Consider the following 16,706-nt stretch of genomic DNA (forward strand, 5'->3'; position numbering starts at 1 on the left):
ATGTGGGCCTTTAGTCCTCACAAACACACACACAAAGACACACACACACACACACACACACACACCCTGCAAGATTCCTTTGCAAGAGGATAGAAGCACAAGGCATGTTCCTTACTGGAGTGGAAGTAATGCTACACAAAGGAAGGCACTTGGAAACAAGGAACCACAGCAAAGTGTGTAGATGTACACACACACACACAGAGAGAAAGGCATGCACGCATGATGTGCACACGCACACGCAAATGGGTACAAAAAGCCAGATCACCTGGAAGGCAAATTTCCCTGTGAATCTCTCAAAGCATGTTTGCTAATGCCACTTATCCGTTGGTAAAAGGCTTTAATCAACTCCCTCCAGGGTTTTTGTGTCCCATTTACATTTGGAGATGGCAGGATCATGCAAATGGATGGCAGGCGGGCTCCTCAGGAGGCCATTGCTCCGACACATATTTGTAGCAGCCTGGCTTCCAAAGCGACACCAAAGTGCACTGCATGATGCTCTCGTGGCTGCATCCACACTGGAGAAATAACCCGGTTTGGCACCGTCTTAACTGTCCTGGCTCTAGGCTATGGAATTCTGGGAGTTGGAGTTTGTTGTGGGCCCAGAGGAAGAGCACTGGCTTTGCTCCTGCGTCTTCTTAGGCCTCAACTAGAGGAGGGCATTTCTGATTTAGAGCAAAAGGCTAAGGTTGGGCCATTGTGCCTGGAGGCCTCAAAATGAGGACCCCTCTCCCAACTGTGGCTCTTAGGTGCCACTCATGGGCCCTCCATCAGCAAGGGCTCAGCCTCTGCAGGAAGAGGCTTTGGCTGGGATTCAGCTTCAGTGCCCTTCCTCTCTTCTTCATGTTAGGTTACCCTTCAGGGAAAGTCACAGCCTTCCTGCTCCTCATGGCAGGTCTTAGTCAAACAATTGATTCATTAAGTGCAAACATTTCTCCTGCACTTTACCCAGCGATCTTTGGGGAGGGGGGGCCTTGTTCCTCAGAACTGGGAAGCCATTTCCAGCAGCAAACAGGCAGGGAGTCCATGGAAAGGCATCTTCCAGAAGGAGACAGAATCAGGCCAAGGTCTCAGCCTGCAATTGGTATGGGGGGGGTTTTGATGGGGGAGGGGGCCTTCTTGGGGGGGGGGGGGGTCCCTGGGTGTTGGCGACAGAGTCCAACATCTTGGATGTTGCAGGGAAGGAGGCCCCACTGGTTCCTGTATGTCCTGATGGGCTCCAGGTGAGGTTCTCTGGGCAACACTGGTCCATACTGGGAGAGCACCCGGCCTCAGAGGGCTAGTCCATAGGAGCACTGGGCCAATGGCTCTGGCTGCCACTTTGTGAGCCCTTGGCAGCCTTGAGACACAGCAGTGGGGATGCTGAGTACGAATGCATGCCAGGGTTCCTGGGTGACTCTGGCTGCATCCACACTGGAGAGATAACCCGGTTTGGCACCGCTTAAACTGCCCTGGCCCGAGGACAGGGAGCTGTCAGATTAAGAGAGGTCCTTCGTGGCTGGAGGAAGCCCTCCTTCTCCCCTTGGTCCAGGCTCCCCAGAAGCACTCTCCCAAAGAAGGAGGGGAGCAGCCCAATCCTGGGTGTGTGTGTGTGTGTGTGTGTGTGGTTCCTCTGTGCTTTTGGGAGGGGGCGAAAGGAGGGCCAAGGCCTGCCTGACTCTGGGCCTCCCTGGCCTCGGCTCTCCCTCCTTCCTTCCCATTAGAGGAGATCAGACCTTCCATCTGTTTTCTAGGGAGCGAGCGGCGTTTCTGGGCCCAATTAGCGGCCCTGGAGCTCCGCGGGGGCGAAGTCCGCAGCCCCGGCGCCGAGGGATTTGTGGAGGGAGGGGGCTTCAAAGGCGGATCCACGACCCCCCCCCTCCGCCAGCCCCGTGTGCTGCAAGACCCTGAAGCGATTTCGCCGCCGGTTCCTGCAGAGAAAAAGGCTCGCCCCCAGTGTCTCCGCTGCCAAGGGCCAGCGGTGATGGGTTTTATGGGTTCTTCCAGGTGAAGAGAGACACCTGGACACCCCCGGCCCACCCTCTTAGGGGCTCCAGGCCTTTCCTCGGTGAAACCTCTGCCTCCAGCCTCTGGCGGAGAAGGATCTTGCCCCGGAGCTGTCACCGGATCAGAGTATCCATGGCAGCCTCCTTTGCTCTCCCCCGCTTTCATCCCGCATTAAATATTCACACTTTCCCCAGGAGTCAGGAAGACAGTAATGGGCAGAGCATCTCAAGACCCTCCCCAAAGCCCTAAAGACCCCTCAAGACCCTCCCCAAAGCCCTAAAGATCCCTCAAGACCCTCACCAAAGCCCTAAAGCCCTAAAGCCTCCCAAGATGTTTAACTGCCTCCCTGGCTCAAGGCTATGGAATTCTGGGAGTTGGAGTATATGGTAGCGCCTTCCTTCCTTAAGCTCCGCTCTGCTCTGGGCCCACAACAAACTCCAGCTCCCAGAATTCCATAGCCTTGAGCCAGGGAGGCAGTTAAAGCGGTACCAAACCGGGTTATTCCTCCCAACGGCGGGAGATGCCCCCCAGTCCTGAGAGAGACCCCTCGGAGATGGGGAGGCCAAGGCCCAGAGGCGCCACCTGAGTGTGTGTTGTGGGTGCCTTTCCGGCTGTGTGTCTTCCTTGCTCCGTTTCTCCGCGTGAAATGACGTGGAAGGAAGAAAGACACACAGTGATTTGGAATTGCGTTGAGCTCTGGATGGGTCTATATTTAAACCAAGCTGATAAATTTTGCATTAAATTTTGCAGTTTAAGGGGAATGAACAATTCATCTCCGGGAAAGATGGCAGCCTGAGGAGGAGGAGGAGGAGGACGAGGCGGGTCTGGGGCTGTCTAAAAGTCAGAGCCCCCGTTAACGTCCAGGACCCTCCTGCCCCTTGATCCGTGTCACCAAGGTCCGTGGGAGTGGGCCTTTCCCGGGCCAGGGGCAGCCGTGGGTCGCAGCTGGGGAGTGTCACCTAAGGAGACCGAGAGAGCTGCTCTTCTCGCCCAGGGTCTCTTGGCCCCCTCTGCTTCGGACTATGCCTCCGGCCAATGCCCACCCCCCGGATGACCCATGGAGCCAGTGGGAGGGCAGGCAAAGAGGGCCTGCCTTCAGTCCCTGGACAGCGCCGCCCGGGAGGCCAACGCGCATGCGCAGTAGGGATTGAGCGGCAGAGGCGCGCGGTGTTCGGAGGGGGGGGGGCTCTGGCACGAGGAGGGTCTTCTTGGTCGGACCCTTGAAAAAGGGAAGGAAAGGGTTCTGCCCTTCCCGCCCTTCAAAAGAAAGGAGGGGGGGGATGAGAAAAAGTCCCAACTGGGTGTGGGTGGGTGGGTGGCCATAAGCCAAGCCCTCCGCCTTGGGACCACCGTTAGGCGCCCCTCTGCCCTCCGCCCCTTGCTCTTGCTTGGCATCTTCGGGTTGGGTCGCGTCTTTGCCCTTTGTTCCTCGCCCGGCAGTGGGGCTGCCAGGCGAGCGGGGTTTCCGCTGCTCTTTGGGGGCTGAACTTTCCCAGGAGGGCGAGGGGGGTGAGGGGAGAGACTGAGACAGAAGGGGGTCCCACTTCGGGGTCTCTTCGAGGGACAGACCCGCCCCCCGCCCTCGGCGGAGGCAGTGTCCCTTCCGGCTCTGCGACCCACTGGCGAGGCCGCCCCCGAGGATCAGGCAGAGGGAAGGCGGGCGGGCGGGCGGAGGGGGCAGAGCCGTCGGGGCTTGACGTCGCCCCCTCCCCTCCCCTCCCTTCTCCTCCCTTCCTCTGCCCTCCCCTCCTCCGGTGCGCTGGAAGGCGGGCTCAAACCGGCGCCAGAAGGCGCCTCGCTCTGTGTGTGTCTCTGTCCCGGTCGGAGGGAAGGGAGGCAGGAGGGTTGCCGTGGGCTGAGCAGCGTCCAGAGGCGAGGGTCATCGGCGGGCGAGGTCTGGGCCGTGGCTGGCCGTCGGGCGGCTCCATGCGGTGGGGCTGCCGGAGGGCGAGGCGGCGAAGCAGCAGCAGCCGGAGCGGGAGCGGGACATGCCCAGGCGCCTCCCGGGGCCGGGGCTCCGACGCCTCCCGCCTCACCCCCCTCCTCCTCCTCCCGGCTCCTCTTCCTCCTCTTCCTCTTCCTCTTCCTCGCCGGTGGAGGGATGCGAGGACCGCTCCCGCTCCTCCTGTTCCCCGTCTTTCTCGGAGCCCTCCTCAGGTGAGCCTCCGGAGGCGACAGAGATAGGGGAATGGGGCGGGGGGCATCGGCCTGGTCACGCCCCGCCCGGACAGGGGGGCAGGGGCTTCCCGGGGAGCTCTGCACGCGCTCAGAGGCACGCGGGGCGTTTGCGGGGGTGGAGGGTGGGGCGCGGGCCGCATGTCCCCCTCCCTTCCTTCCTTCTCGCCTCCAGTGACTTGGAGGAGGCGGGTGTCCTGGGAAGGAGGGTCCTTCCAGGCCAGATGGAGAGGGGTCCTGCGGACAAAGAGGGGTGGGGATGGGGGCACTTGCTCTCAATCCTCCCAACACCCCTTTCAGCTTTTCTCTTGCCCTTTGCTCATGGCGCCTGTGATGGGGCTCTGGGCTGCCTTTGGGGGCCCCTGCCACTGGTCCTTCCCAAATGGGCTTCAGGGGTCCATCTCCAGGGCGGAGCTCTGGTTCTTCTTCCCCCCTCCCCACCGCCCCCCAACCCAAGTCCCCTTCCTTCAATGGAGCCACAGAGTCCCTTAGATGGTAAAGGCATGGAGGGACTTCGTTCCCTCTTATGAATGCCCCCCTTTCCCTCAGGGCGGCTTCCTAAGGAAGGAAGGAGTACTATTGCGCACCGGGAGCATGGAAGGAGCAGCTGATGTGGCTGATGCGTGGCAAGAGGGAGCGAGGGCCTTTGGGCAGAGGAATGGCCTCCTTCCCTTGGCAGGAGAGCCCAAGGCCAGGAGGCTGGAGCGGCGAGGCAGAGGAGGCTTTCCTCTCCATTGAGAATCGTGTCTCTGGAAGGGACCCAAGGGCCATCTGGTCCAGTGCTCCAGTGGGGAGAAGGGGGGCAGCCACGAATACGGGAAGGGGTTTTCTTCGTGGAAGCCTTCTTTCCACCTGCCCCATCCTTTGAGATGCTTGGTGGGCTTTTGCCTAGCTTTCTCCCTTGGTCCCCATGGATCCTGTAGCCTTCTGAGGACCTTCGAGTCTGGCTGCTCCCATCCCATGCTTTGCTATGCAAATGCACAGCTGAACTCTCCAAGGTGCTGAACTCTCTGCCTGGAGTGGATTTCTCTGCCCCCAGTGCTCCCCACATACTGGACTGGAGGGAATGCCTTGCATCCTATTGATGTTACGGGTGGACAGGATCACCCCAAATCTCAGGGATGGCTGGTCCCAGCCCCCTGATCAGTGGGTGATGAGATGGTAACTAGTGGCTTTCCCGATTTTGTCTGGGTTTGTCTGAGCACAGGGGTGGGGTGGGGGGTGGGGGGTGGAGGACAAAGTACCAGGTCTCTACAGATCCTTCCACCATCTCCATCCCTTCCTGGTCTTCTGCCTCCTTCTCACTGGTAGAAAGTGCAGAGCAAGAGTGGTCCCTTGCAGGCAGTTGAGTGAGCCTCTGCCCATCATTGCCATCTCCAGACTGGAAGAAGGTGGTGGTTTCCTGAAGACCCTATAAGAGGCTCCCGCCAAAATCCCAAAGGAACACCCAACTGTGTGCTGCAGGCAGAGTGACCTCTGAAGCCACCCATCGGCTGCCATGGCCTCTGCATCACGTGCCTTTCTCTTTGGGCTCAGCCACTTGGGTGAACAGTGCAAACTTTCAGGTTGCAAAGGATGCATTGCCCTTCTGTGAGCAAAGGGAGGTAATGATCCTGGCTATGGGGCAGTGTGTGGGGACCTCACAGCCTCTCCTTGCACAGGCACTCAAAGATCCCTTCTCTGCATTCGTTCTCCACCCCACTCCTGCCGCCCGCTGCCTCCTCCTCCTCCATCAGCCTCCTTTTCTAGAAGAAGCCGCTTACATTCCCCTGGGATGCATTGCTATGCCAGACTGTTCATACAGCAGAAGAAATCATACTGGGCAAGAAACAGCACTTTTAAGGGCTCCTTGCGTTGCCCAAACAGTGGTCAAAAGAACTGGGCAAGGCAGGCTGCAAAGTTTGGCCCCCTCTTTCCTTCCTGGTGACTTGTTGGATGGATTTGGGCAGACAGCGTCATCTGTGACCTGCACAGATCATCCTCTTTCCATCTGAGAGTTGCTCCTACAAGCAAAACCAAGGTGCATCTGGCTCATAGGAAGTTGCTCTTTGCATTTGTTCAGATGCTATGTAATCCAGACTCATCTAGACAAGGCCCCATTCTACACACTGCCATTTTTTCAAGGCTGGCAGCTAGATTGGCTTGTAAATTACACCAGGTTTTTGACGGAGGAGGAACAAGCGGCTGCAGCCCTCTGTAGAAATGGCAGGCTCCTGGAGGGCATGCTCCTCTCTGGTCCCCTGCCTAGGCAAAAGTGAGGAGCACAGCAAAATTATGACCAGAGGCGGGGAGTGTAAGTGCAGATCACATCTTGCCTTGCCTTGGCTTGTAAAGGAGCTGCTATGATTGCAAAGAGCACTTGGGCTCCCGGGATTTGCAAAAAACATCACTTCACAGGGCAAGGACCATGATCTTGCAATGTGCTTTTCATCCAGCAGATTGCTTTCCTGCAAGGTTACTTTATTTTTGAGAGCAAGATTTTTCACTTGGGAGATCAATGATAAATCCTTTCACAGCTTTGGAGAAAAAAGAGGCATTCACAGCAAAATATGGGAACTGCGTGGCAAAATGTTGTGTGGGTGGGTGGCCTGGGAGGATGGTTTGAGTCAGTCTCCTCTGAGCTGGTTCGCCTGCATGAGGAAGAAGACACGAATAGTGGCCATTTGTAGGTCTCCAGATAGCAGTCGCACAGAGGAAAGACTCCCCTGCCTGCCCCCAGTGTCCTGGTATGGGGCAGAGGCTGGGGCTATGGGGGTGCTGCCTCTCTCAAGTGTCGCTCCATGGGGTCTACATGTGGGACCTCCACCAGGCCCAGCGCAGGATACTGAAGGCACAAAGGCTGCAGCAGCGGCCTCTTCTTGCCTGGGGAAGGGAAGAGCGGAGGCAGCAGAGAAGAGTGGAGAGGACAGGGCACATCCCCCGGAGTTGTTCTGTAGGAAGAGAAGACTCCCTTGGGGTGCAGGAAGGCCTACTTTTGCGGTGGCAGCTTTTCCAAAGGCCTGAAGGACTGCAGGGGGAGGGAGGGGGAAGAGGAGGACAGCAGCCCCCTGAAGCTCCATGGCCAGCGGTCAAAGGAGATGGATACTTCGCCTGCCAGGCTCCTGGAGTGTGGACTTATTGCATCTGCCTATTGATGGCTTATTTGTTTGGAGCAGCTCTGCATGAACCGGGATGTAATCTGGGGAAAGTTTCCCTTTTTGGGGGCCCTGGCAGCACCAAACCCTTCCAGGTGAGGAACAAGCTAGGTCCAAACTGGCAGCAGGAGCAGAAGGCGAAAACAAAACCCTCCTGTGCCCCTGGCTCTGGGGAGGTCCAGCCTTCAGGCCCAGCATCTTCTCTCTTCTCTGCTCCTTCCTCCAACTCCTTTCCAACTGCTCCCCAGGGAAACAACTGGGTTTTTCTGGCTCATCGAGAGGTCCACTCTGGAGGGGAAGTGCTGCTGCACATGGGCATCCACATTGGCAAGACTGGGCCTCCATGGGCTCTCCTCAAGTGGGAGGACAGAACAGGCCTTTCAAAGAGGGCTTTCAGCAGGGGAAAAGACCCTGGGGCCCTGGGGTCCAATACAGCCTCTCATCCATGCATCCACTTCCTATGATGGCATTGTCATCTGGAGGCCAAACACTTCAGGCTGGCAGGCACTGACAGAAAAATCCCCAAGGGATGCTCTTTCATGTAGACCGGGAGTGACAGGTCAGTTTTGTTTTCAGCAGTGAAGTGTGTGCTTGTGTGTGTGTACATCTGGGGAAATGTGGCCATCTGACTCTTGCTTTCCTATCTCTCTCCATCCTCACCCCTTCTCCCACATCCTCTAGACTGGTGTCAGGAAAAGGAGAAGCCAAATCCGCCCCACGGAGCGTGCCCCAGCCCATGTCTCCCTCTGATTTCCTGGACAAGCTTATGGGCCGGACCTCAGGGTATGATGCCCGCATCAGACCCAATTTCAAAGGTATTTGCACTTGGTTTTGTGTGTGTGGCTTTGTCAGGGGCTGCTGCCAGTTGGTGCCCATATCCCATGAGACTTCTGGAAATGGAATGGCCTGAAGTTCTCTAGAAAAGGAGGGGTTTGGGAGCACAAAAGGAAAGGCATTCTCTTGTGGGAAGGCAGGAGAACAATGGAGAAAGCTGAACCTTGACAAAGATACTGGGGGAGGGAGGATACAGGGAGTGAGAGCCTGCCCCATGGAGGCAGAGGGACCCCTTTGCTTGCAGAAGGAGGGGGCTCAGTCCCATAGGAAGGGCCTCTGGAAACCTGCCACAGGCCAACAGCCAAAGGCTCTTTGATGGGCACTGTTGTGGAGACAACCCCCTTTCGTAGCCTTGGTTGAAATGGGAATGTTGCCCTCCAGATATTTTGCCCCCACAGCTCTCATTATTCTTGCTATCTAGGATAGCCAATGGTCAGAAGTGATGGGATTTACAGTCTAAAGCTCCCAGAGTAAAAGAGTAGACTATTGATCTCATTTTGTCAGAGGAAGCTGCTTCATACTGAATGCAGGCATGCACACGCAGGCTGCCATCACTTGTCAACTCACATGCCTTTTCTCATTGACTTCCAGGCCCTCCTGTCAACGTGACATGCAACATCTTCATCAACAGTTTTGGTTCAGTCACAGAAACGACCATGGTAAGGTTCAGCAGTCCTCCCACCGTCCTCCGCTCCCTTCTCTGCTGCTGACCACAGCAGCGTCTTCCTCCCAGATCTTGGAAATAACGTGTTATGGAAAAGCAGCACCGCTCCTATTACCCTTTTCTTCTCCAAGTGACAAGGGGAACCTATGTTCCTCTTTAACAGAAATTTAGTAGACCTCACCTCACAAATGTGCTCTTCCAATAAACATAACCAATTGGTCCTTGTTACTCCTAGCCTTTATCTTAGTTATGTAAGGCGGTTGTGAAGGAGGGGGGTGTTTATTTATGGGACTCACACCCTGCCTTTCTCCCAAAATGGATTCAAGGCAGCTGATGAAGAACCACTGTTTTAGGAGTTCCAGGAACACATGCAGAACTAAAACCAGCCCCACTGAGATGGACGCTGTCAGCGTCCTCCGATGAGACCCCTCCCCAACCAGCCCCAGCCCAGTATTTCCCTTTGCTGCTGCCTTTCTCCCACACACACGCCTTGCTTCTGCCATCAGGACACTGAGCCTGCTGTGCCCATGGCTGGGCACCTAGGAGGGCGTCTGTCCTGAGGGGCCACTTGCCCCTGGCCCTGCAGACAATGGTGACTCCCTTTGGCTCCCTAGGATTACCGGGTCAATGTCTTCCTGAGGCAACAGTGGAACGACCCCCGCCTGGCCTACCGGGAATATCCAGACGACTCCCTGGACCTTGACCCCTCCATGCTGGATTCCATCTGGAAGCCAGACTTGTTCTTTGCCAACGAGAAAGGGGCCAACTTCCACGAAGTCACCACTGACAACAAGCTCCTGCGCATCTTCAAGAATGGGAACGTGCTTTACAGCATCAGGTCAGGAGAAACACATGCTTGTAGGACAGGGGGGTCTAGACCCTAGTAAAGTTACATTGGGGGACTACAATTCCTAGAATCCCCCACAGTCTGCACTGCCAGGCTGCACCATCAGTTCTGGGATTTGTCCCTCCCCCCCTTTAATGTTGCTTTTCCTTGCTTTTGGGTTGAAATGGGCCAGTGAGGAGTATCGGGCATGGTATTGCACAAGAAGGACTGAGTGTGCTTCTTAGTGCTCACATGTGCACCCCCCCCACACACACACACCTTTCTCCTGTGATGCTGACCCATCTGCATCCCCCTTCCCCTCAGGCTGACACTCATCCTCTCCTGCCCCATGGATCTCAAGAACTTCCCCATGGATATCCAGACATGCACCATGCAGCTTGAGAGTTGTAAGTAACTATCGCTGAATGTTGTGTGCCAAGTGGGTCGGCAAAATGCCAGCCTGAGGCCCCCTGTGGTCGGATTTGTGGCCGTCAGCCTGTTAGATTCCCCAAACTGGGGTCTTCCCCAACATGCCTCCCTCTGCCCACCCCATTCCCTCCCTCACTCGCACATGCCTCCCTTTGCTTTGCAGTCGGCTACACCATGAACGACTTGATCTTTGAGTGGGTGAAGGGCCAGGACGCCGTGCAGGTGGCAGAGGGCCTGACGCTGCCCCAGTTCATTCTGCGGGACGAGAAGGACCTGGGGCATTGCACCAAATCCTACAACACGGGTAAGTGCCCCTTGGCCCGGATGGAGAGCAAGCTGATTTAAGGGACCCTAAGTCCCCTCCATCGCGCCAGCAGAGGGAAGAAGCCGGTGGAAGGCAGGCTTGCTCCAGAAGACATGGCAGCCACCCAATTGCCACCTGCCTGGGCTGCTGTTGCTGTTGTGTTACATTCCTTGCTTGCTGCTTTTCCTTTTGAAACCTTTTGAAATGGGGAAGGGTGGACTGAGATGCACAGTGCTTGTGTGTCCTGAACACATTGCCAGGTGGAAGTCATGGCTGCAAGTTTCAAAACCGCTGCAAACGTTTGCCTCCCTCTGTCTCTCTCTCTCTCCTTCCTTCCTTCCTTCCTTCCTTCCTTCCTTTTCTTCTCTCTTTTTCCCTCCCAGGGAAGTTCACCTGCATCGAGGTGAAGTTCCACCTGGAACGGCAGATGGGATACTACCTCATCCAGATGTACATCCCCAGCTTGCTGATCGTCATCCTCTCCTGGGTCTCCTTTTGGATCAATATGGACGCTGCACCTGCCCGGGTGGGGCTGGGCATCACCACCGTCCTGACCATGACCACCCAGAGCGCCGGCTCTCGGGCATCTCTGCCAAAGGTCAGTGCCAGGGGATGGGGTAGGGAGGGACAGCGGGGGTCTCTGGAGCATGAGCTACTCTGCAGTTGCCCTCTTCCGGCCCAGGGTTCAAGGGGTCCCATCTGCAAAGCCATTTGCCTTGGGAGAGAATTCCAGGTCCCTCCCACCAACCTCTCTGCCTGGGATGCTGCTGTACCATTCCTGCTGTTGCCATAACAACCCAGGCAGCAAAGGTGCATTTCCGGGCTCAGCACGCCCCCCAACTTCAGAAAGCTTAATGGAAGGTGGAGAAGGAAGCCTCTTGGGGATCTGCAGGAAGCCTCCAGATTGGTCTGGAACAATCTGCAGGAAGGTGGGGCTGCTAAGATGGAGGAGCTGTGATCATCATCATCATCATCATCATCATCATCATCATCATCATCATCATCAAGCCATTCCTAATCCACCTTCCCTCCACAACTGCATCCCAAAACAGCTCACAAAAATTAAAATACATATAAAAACACATACAAAGATATAAGAGACAACTTAGTAAAAAGTGATGGTCTGGTGGCATTTGCATTGTGCATAGAATTAAAACCTTGCCTCAACTCCATTAAAAAGCGAGCAGATAAATGCCAGGTTTTTTAAAAAACAAAACAAAAAACATGCACCCTTAAAAGCGCCTGTCCTCAATTCCTAACCAGACCCCCCCCCCCCATCCCACGGGAAGTGACGGGGGAGAGGAATGATGGGGCAAGCTCCTTTTGGGGGGCCTGGGAGTCCTGCAGGGTCTTGCTAGGAGTGGCCCCGGAAGACCACTGCTCTTTCTCTCTCTCTATCCCACACACACATACACACCCCTGAAATCTCTTGCAGGTCTCCTATGTAAAAGCCATTGATATCTGGATGGCTGTCTGCCTCCTCTTTGTCTTCGCTGCCTTGCTGGAGTACGCTGCGGTCAACTTTGTCTCCCGCCAACACAAGGAGTTCATGCGCCTCCGTCGAAGGCAGCGGCGGCAGCGGATGGTGAGTGGACGGATCTTCACACAGATACAGACACACACACGCACCACGCTCCTTCCCCTCCTCTAGACTGGCTTCTTGTGGGGCGGGAGAGACCAAATCGCCACGGTTTAGGGGCAGGCCTTGCTCCTTATGTGGCAATGGCAGGACTGCTCTCTGTGTGGCATTACCTCTGTGAAAAGGATCAGCACCTATTTGTCTAGCCTTTTTCCAGCAAAGGAAGCCTGCCATTCCTTGGGCTTTCTAGCCTGGCCCTTTTGTCTTGTCTGTTGGGCAAGTTTCAGCTTCTGGGTGGGCAAAAGTTCTGGGAGGTAAAGAGCTGCCTCTTTGCCTATTGAAAACTTTACTTATTTGACTGAATGATGGATACCTCCACCTTGTTCCAAAGAACTAAAGCAAAACAGCTCAACAATGAAAGCAATAAAAATGCTAGAAAATTAAATCACAATGCAAACACCAGTCAAAACGAAATGCAGCTGGTCCTGCCTAAGTGGAAAGGGCCATTTCCTGCAGGCAGAAATAGCAGAGAGGACATGGAGCCAGTGCGAAGGCTAATCCTGGAGGCCTTTCTGCATCACATTTTGTGCAGGCTTCAGTTTTGCTAAGCCTAAGCCCCACTGGGTCTCTGCAGCAGAGTCAGGTTTCAAATCTAGCTAGTAAGAGAGGACAGAACTCTTGCGGAGGCCATTGCAAAGGCAAGGCAGGCTGTGTGTGATTCTGAGGTTTTGCCTTAGGCCCCAGAGCAGGAGAGGGTCGCAGCCCCATAGGGCTCAGCTGCAGAGTCCTGGGCAGAGCAAGATGTGTGTGCAAGACTTGGCTCAGAAGCCAAGGATCCCTGGCTGCTTGCCCCAGGCTCTGGCCAGAGCCCACATGCCAGGCTCAGTGGGGGAAGCATCTGCCCACTTCCCGGCCTGGCTGGCCAAGACATGGGGCCAACCCACAGACCACCTCCCCATGCCCACCCTCATCCTGTCCAGCAAGGATGGGCTGCATTGGGAGTCCTTTGGGAGCCCTTTGGCTGCAGACACAGAGTGATCAGATCTCATAAACTGCAAAAGAGGACAAGGCACCACAAAATGTAGGAGGTATGCAGAGTAGCTTATTTGGCTGTAGCAAAGCCCTGCCAGTCTAAAATTGAGGGGGAAATGGGGAGCACTTCCTGGTCCTGGCTGTTACTCAACCCTGCAGGATAGGTTGGGGGGGTATGTTGCTGGTCCTTCATCCTCCATGCCCTCCATGCCCCCCATCAGATCCTCCTGTTTGTGGGAGCCCTAGTCCTGCCTTCCCCCGCAGTCACTTCCTCCTCCTACATTCTCCCACTGTTTCCACCTCATCGGTAGAGCAACCCTAAGGTGAACCCATCACAGGGCTTTCTTGGCAAGGTTTGTTCAGAGGGGATTTGCCTTTGCCTTCCTCTGAGGCTTACAGGGGGACTTGTCCAGGTGGCTTTTCCTGGCGAAGTGGGGATCTGAGCCTGTTCTCCAGAACTGTAGTCCAGCCCTCAAACAACTGCACCTCACTGGTTCTACACAGTTGCAACAGTTTGATCCCATTTTAACTGCTGTGGCTTTGTCCTATGGAATCTTGTCATCTGTAGTTTGGTGAGACACTAGAGCTGTCTGGCAGGGAATTGTATGTCCTTCCATCAAACCACAAATCCCAGGATTTCTCAGGATAAAGCCACAGCAAAGTGGGATCAAAGGGCTATAATCATGTTGTGTGAATGAGACCACTGTTTCAGAAACCTCTGGTGGGGGTCTGTTTCTCCACTGAAGAGCTTCCACCATCAGGGAATTCTTCCTTTTCTTGTCCAGTGCACCCCATTGATCCATGCCATTGCTCCCTCCTTCCCTCCCATTTCATGCTGCCTGCAGAGTGTGTGTGTGTGTGTGTGTGTGTGTGTGTGTGTGTGTGCAGGGGTGCTGCAGATCCAGGATCCCTATGGAGGGGGGAGGGTGGTCCTCTCAGTGCAGGCCTCCTGTTGAGGGGCCCAGTACCCCAAAGTGCCTTGCCCCACAACTGCGGCGTTTAGCCCAGAGCTGCCACTGCTGCTCTTGCGCCGGCCGAGCCAAGCCAAGCCCCATGGTCACCCGGTCTCCTGTTTCTGTTTGATCCACACTCCCTGCTGGACACCAAAGGGTCTGGCCAGCCGGACGCCCAGCCTGGAGTCCCTGCAGCAGCTGGAGGACCTGCCCAGCAGCGAGTCCACCTACGAGACCCTCTCTCAGTTCAGCAGCACCGACTCCAGGGTAAAAAGACAAAAGCAACACGCTGACCCACCACCACTCATTCCTCACCCCCCACCCACCCCCACGTTCCCCACCCCCCACGCTTCCTCCATGGGTCATGCCATTCCCAGCCTGTTCTGCGTGTGGACCCTTCCCACCCCAAATCTCTCACAGCTCCCCCCCCCCGTGCACCCCTGTCTCCCCATTCATGTGTAAGCTTGCCCTGCAGAGCAGCCCACAAGGGCACCATTCTGGGGGGAGGGACAGGCAGGATGGGTGGGGTCCTCCAGCAAAGGGCCATCAAAAGCCACATGGGTGCGGGGCAGAGGGATGGGGCAAGGGGAAGTCAGCTGGACCAAGAGTGTTGTACATACTGAGAATTAACTTAGTTTGAACCCACACTGTCTGCTATTGCTGCATCCTGCAGAACCCTGGGATTTGCGGTTTGGGGAGACCATTAGGTTCCTCTGCTCAGTAACTGTGGACCACTCCCCTGAGCTACTCTGGCAGTGGATTCTAAGTCCCATCCCAAACTCTAAACCCAGGATTTCTTAGGATGCAGCCACAGCAGTTTAAGTGTAACTAGACTTGTGACTTTGCAGTGCGGATGCATTGCAGAACAGAGCTGATAGGCAGGAAGAGAGAAAGAGAGTGGGAAGAGGGTAAATGGCAGCTTATGCTGTCCAAGCAAAGAGGCTGCTGACACAGGAATGGGAATGTCCTGGAGGTTCAGAAATAAGCGCTCAGGCCTCAAGGCTAAGCAGCCGCTGGTGATGGTGGATTGCTGCTGCCACTGTCTTTTCCCCACTTGAACAGTAGCCCCACTGAAAGGACAAGATGGAGCTGCTGGGCGGCAGCAGCACTCCACCTTCACCATTGGCAGTTGATGGATGGCAGAGCGGGATGGCCAGGGGGTCTTGGGATGGACAGGAGCAAGCGTCCCACCAGGTGTTCACCCTCCAAAATGTCCCCTGGTGCGCTCCGCATCCCCTGCACTCCAGTGATGACACTCCTGGGGAATGGGTCTGTTGCTTTGGATGTAGGGCCCAGGTGCTCCATTCCTGCTGCCCCTTCCCTGAGCTACTTCCCTGCTGCTGTCCCCTTTCTCTCCAGGAGGAGGAGATCGTCCGTGAGAGTCGCTTCTACTTCCGGGGCTACGGCCTGGGCCACTGTTTGCAGCACATGAAAGATGGTGGAGGGGGTCCCACAGAGAGCCCCCACCTCTACAGCCCGCCCCCTCCGACCTCGCTCCTGCGGGAAGGAGAGCTCCTCCGACGGCGCTATCTGGACAGGGCCAAACGGATCGACACCATTTCCCGGGCTGTCTTCCCCTTCACCTTCCTGGTTTTCAATATCTTCTACTGGCTGGTCTACAAAGTCCTGCGCTCTGAGGATGTCCACCCGGCGGCACCCTGAGGGTCAAGAGCGACCAGGGACCAAGCCCACTGGGCAGGGCTGCTTGTGACCTTCCTCCTGGCATTTGCACGATGAAACACTGGGACTGTGTTCCCGCACCCCACCACCCCCTTTTTGTACTGTCATCTGAGAGTCCCTGGGGCCTCTGCATGGTGGCAGAAGAAGGCCCTGCCCTGGCTGCCTATGCCTGCTTCTGGTGGCACCGGCAGTGACTGTCCATCTCCAGGTGCTCCTACCTGAGCCAAGAGGACTTGGCCTCTCTGACTTGGCCTCTCTGCCCTGGACCTGTCCTTAGCCCCAGCCAGGAGTCTGGAGCAAGCTAGGCCCTCCGAAATCCAGACCCAGTGCATCAGCCTCAGTGTAGCATAGTGTGCAGCTGCCCTCCAGCCCAGAAGCCACAACAGTCAGCATGACAATGAAGAGGCTGTTGGCACAGAGGGATGCAGCATGGTGGGCTCTTTCCCAGCAGCCCAGCCTAGTGCTAGAGGTTCCACTTGCGCATGTGTCTTGCATTTGTAGTTTGGGGGGGCGGCCCAGAAACTGTATCACCCCACCCCAGAAGCCCCCCCCCCCTGCATCCCAGGAACCCAGGAAGAGCAAGCGTAGTGGAGGCACGAACCATGGTTGTCTTGGTGTTGCATCTCCCTGATGCCAAGCATCCTTAATGGAAAGATACATTTTTGTCAGGAACCACTGATCTGGAATAGCAACCCAGACAGTCATGGGGGACAACTGGCCCACAAGGGATGCTGTTCCACCCCATAGCATGGGGAAGGGGCTGGATACAGAAGCGGCTGATGGTGGGCAACCAGGGAAAGGATCGTGGCAGGGCTCAGTTCTACGACACTAAACATAAATTCAGGCTGGGCATTTGAGAAGCCGGTAGTCTTGCACTTTGAGTCCCATGGGTTTGCCTTGAGATGTGTACTGCAGGGGAGGGAGGCCAGGGTTAGGGTGCCCACTGCAAGCAGAGACGTGGCAGCTGGCTTTGGATAAACCCAAGAGTAATTGGGATTGCTGGGTGCTGCTACCTCTTTCTGAGTCCTTTGGGTGGGCTTCTCCCTGTCCTGGGGAGAATCACCCTTGGTGCTTTCATGCACCATTTTACTGCAGGCACCAAACCTTCTCCTC

The 16,706-nt window shown here is 56.1% G+C and overlaps 1 protein-coding gene across 3 annotated transcripts; it reads left to right on the plus strand.

Moving 5' to 3' along the window:
• The first annotated feature begins 3,756 nt into the window (after positions 1-3,756).
• LOC121936200 (glycine receptor subunit alpha-4) lies at positions 3,757-15,655 on the plus strand. Of its 3 annotated transcripts, XM_042478153.1 has the most exons (10): positions 3,757-4,140; positions 7,974-8,107; positions 8,718-8,785; positions 9,405-9,628; positions 9,941-10,023; positions 10,209-10,349; positions 10,733-10,947; positions 11,785-11,934; positions 14,070-14,180; positions 15,273-15,655. In XM_042478153.1, exons 1-10 carry the CDS (start codon positions 4,085-4,087, stop codon positions 15,573-15,575), a joined length of 1,485 nt encoding a protein of 494 aa, XP_042334087.1. In that variant the 5' UTR covers positions 3,757-4,084; the 3' UTR covers positions 15,576-15,655. The 3 variants fall into 3 exon arrangements, with proteins under 3 accessions (XP_042334087.1, XP_042334085.1, XP_042334086.1); XM_042478151.1 differs by lacking the exon at positions 14,070-14,180; XM_042478152.1 differs by lacking the exons at positions 3,757-4,140; positions 14,070-14,180 and adding an exon at positions 7,385-7,851.
• The last annotated feature ends 1,051 nt before the right edge of the window (positions 15,656-16,706 follow it).

This window comes from Sceloporus undulatus, chromosome 7 (genome assembly GCF_019175285.1).
Source record: "Sceloporus undulatus isolate JIND9_A2432 ecotype Alabama chromosome 7, SceUnd_v1.1, whole genome shotgun sequence".
NCBI classification, from domain to species: Eukaryota; Metazoa; Chordata; class Lepidosauria; order Squamata; family Phrynosomatidae; genus Sceloporus; species Sceloporus undulatus.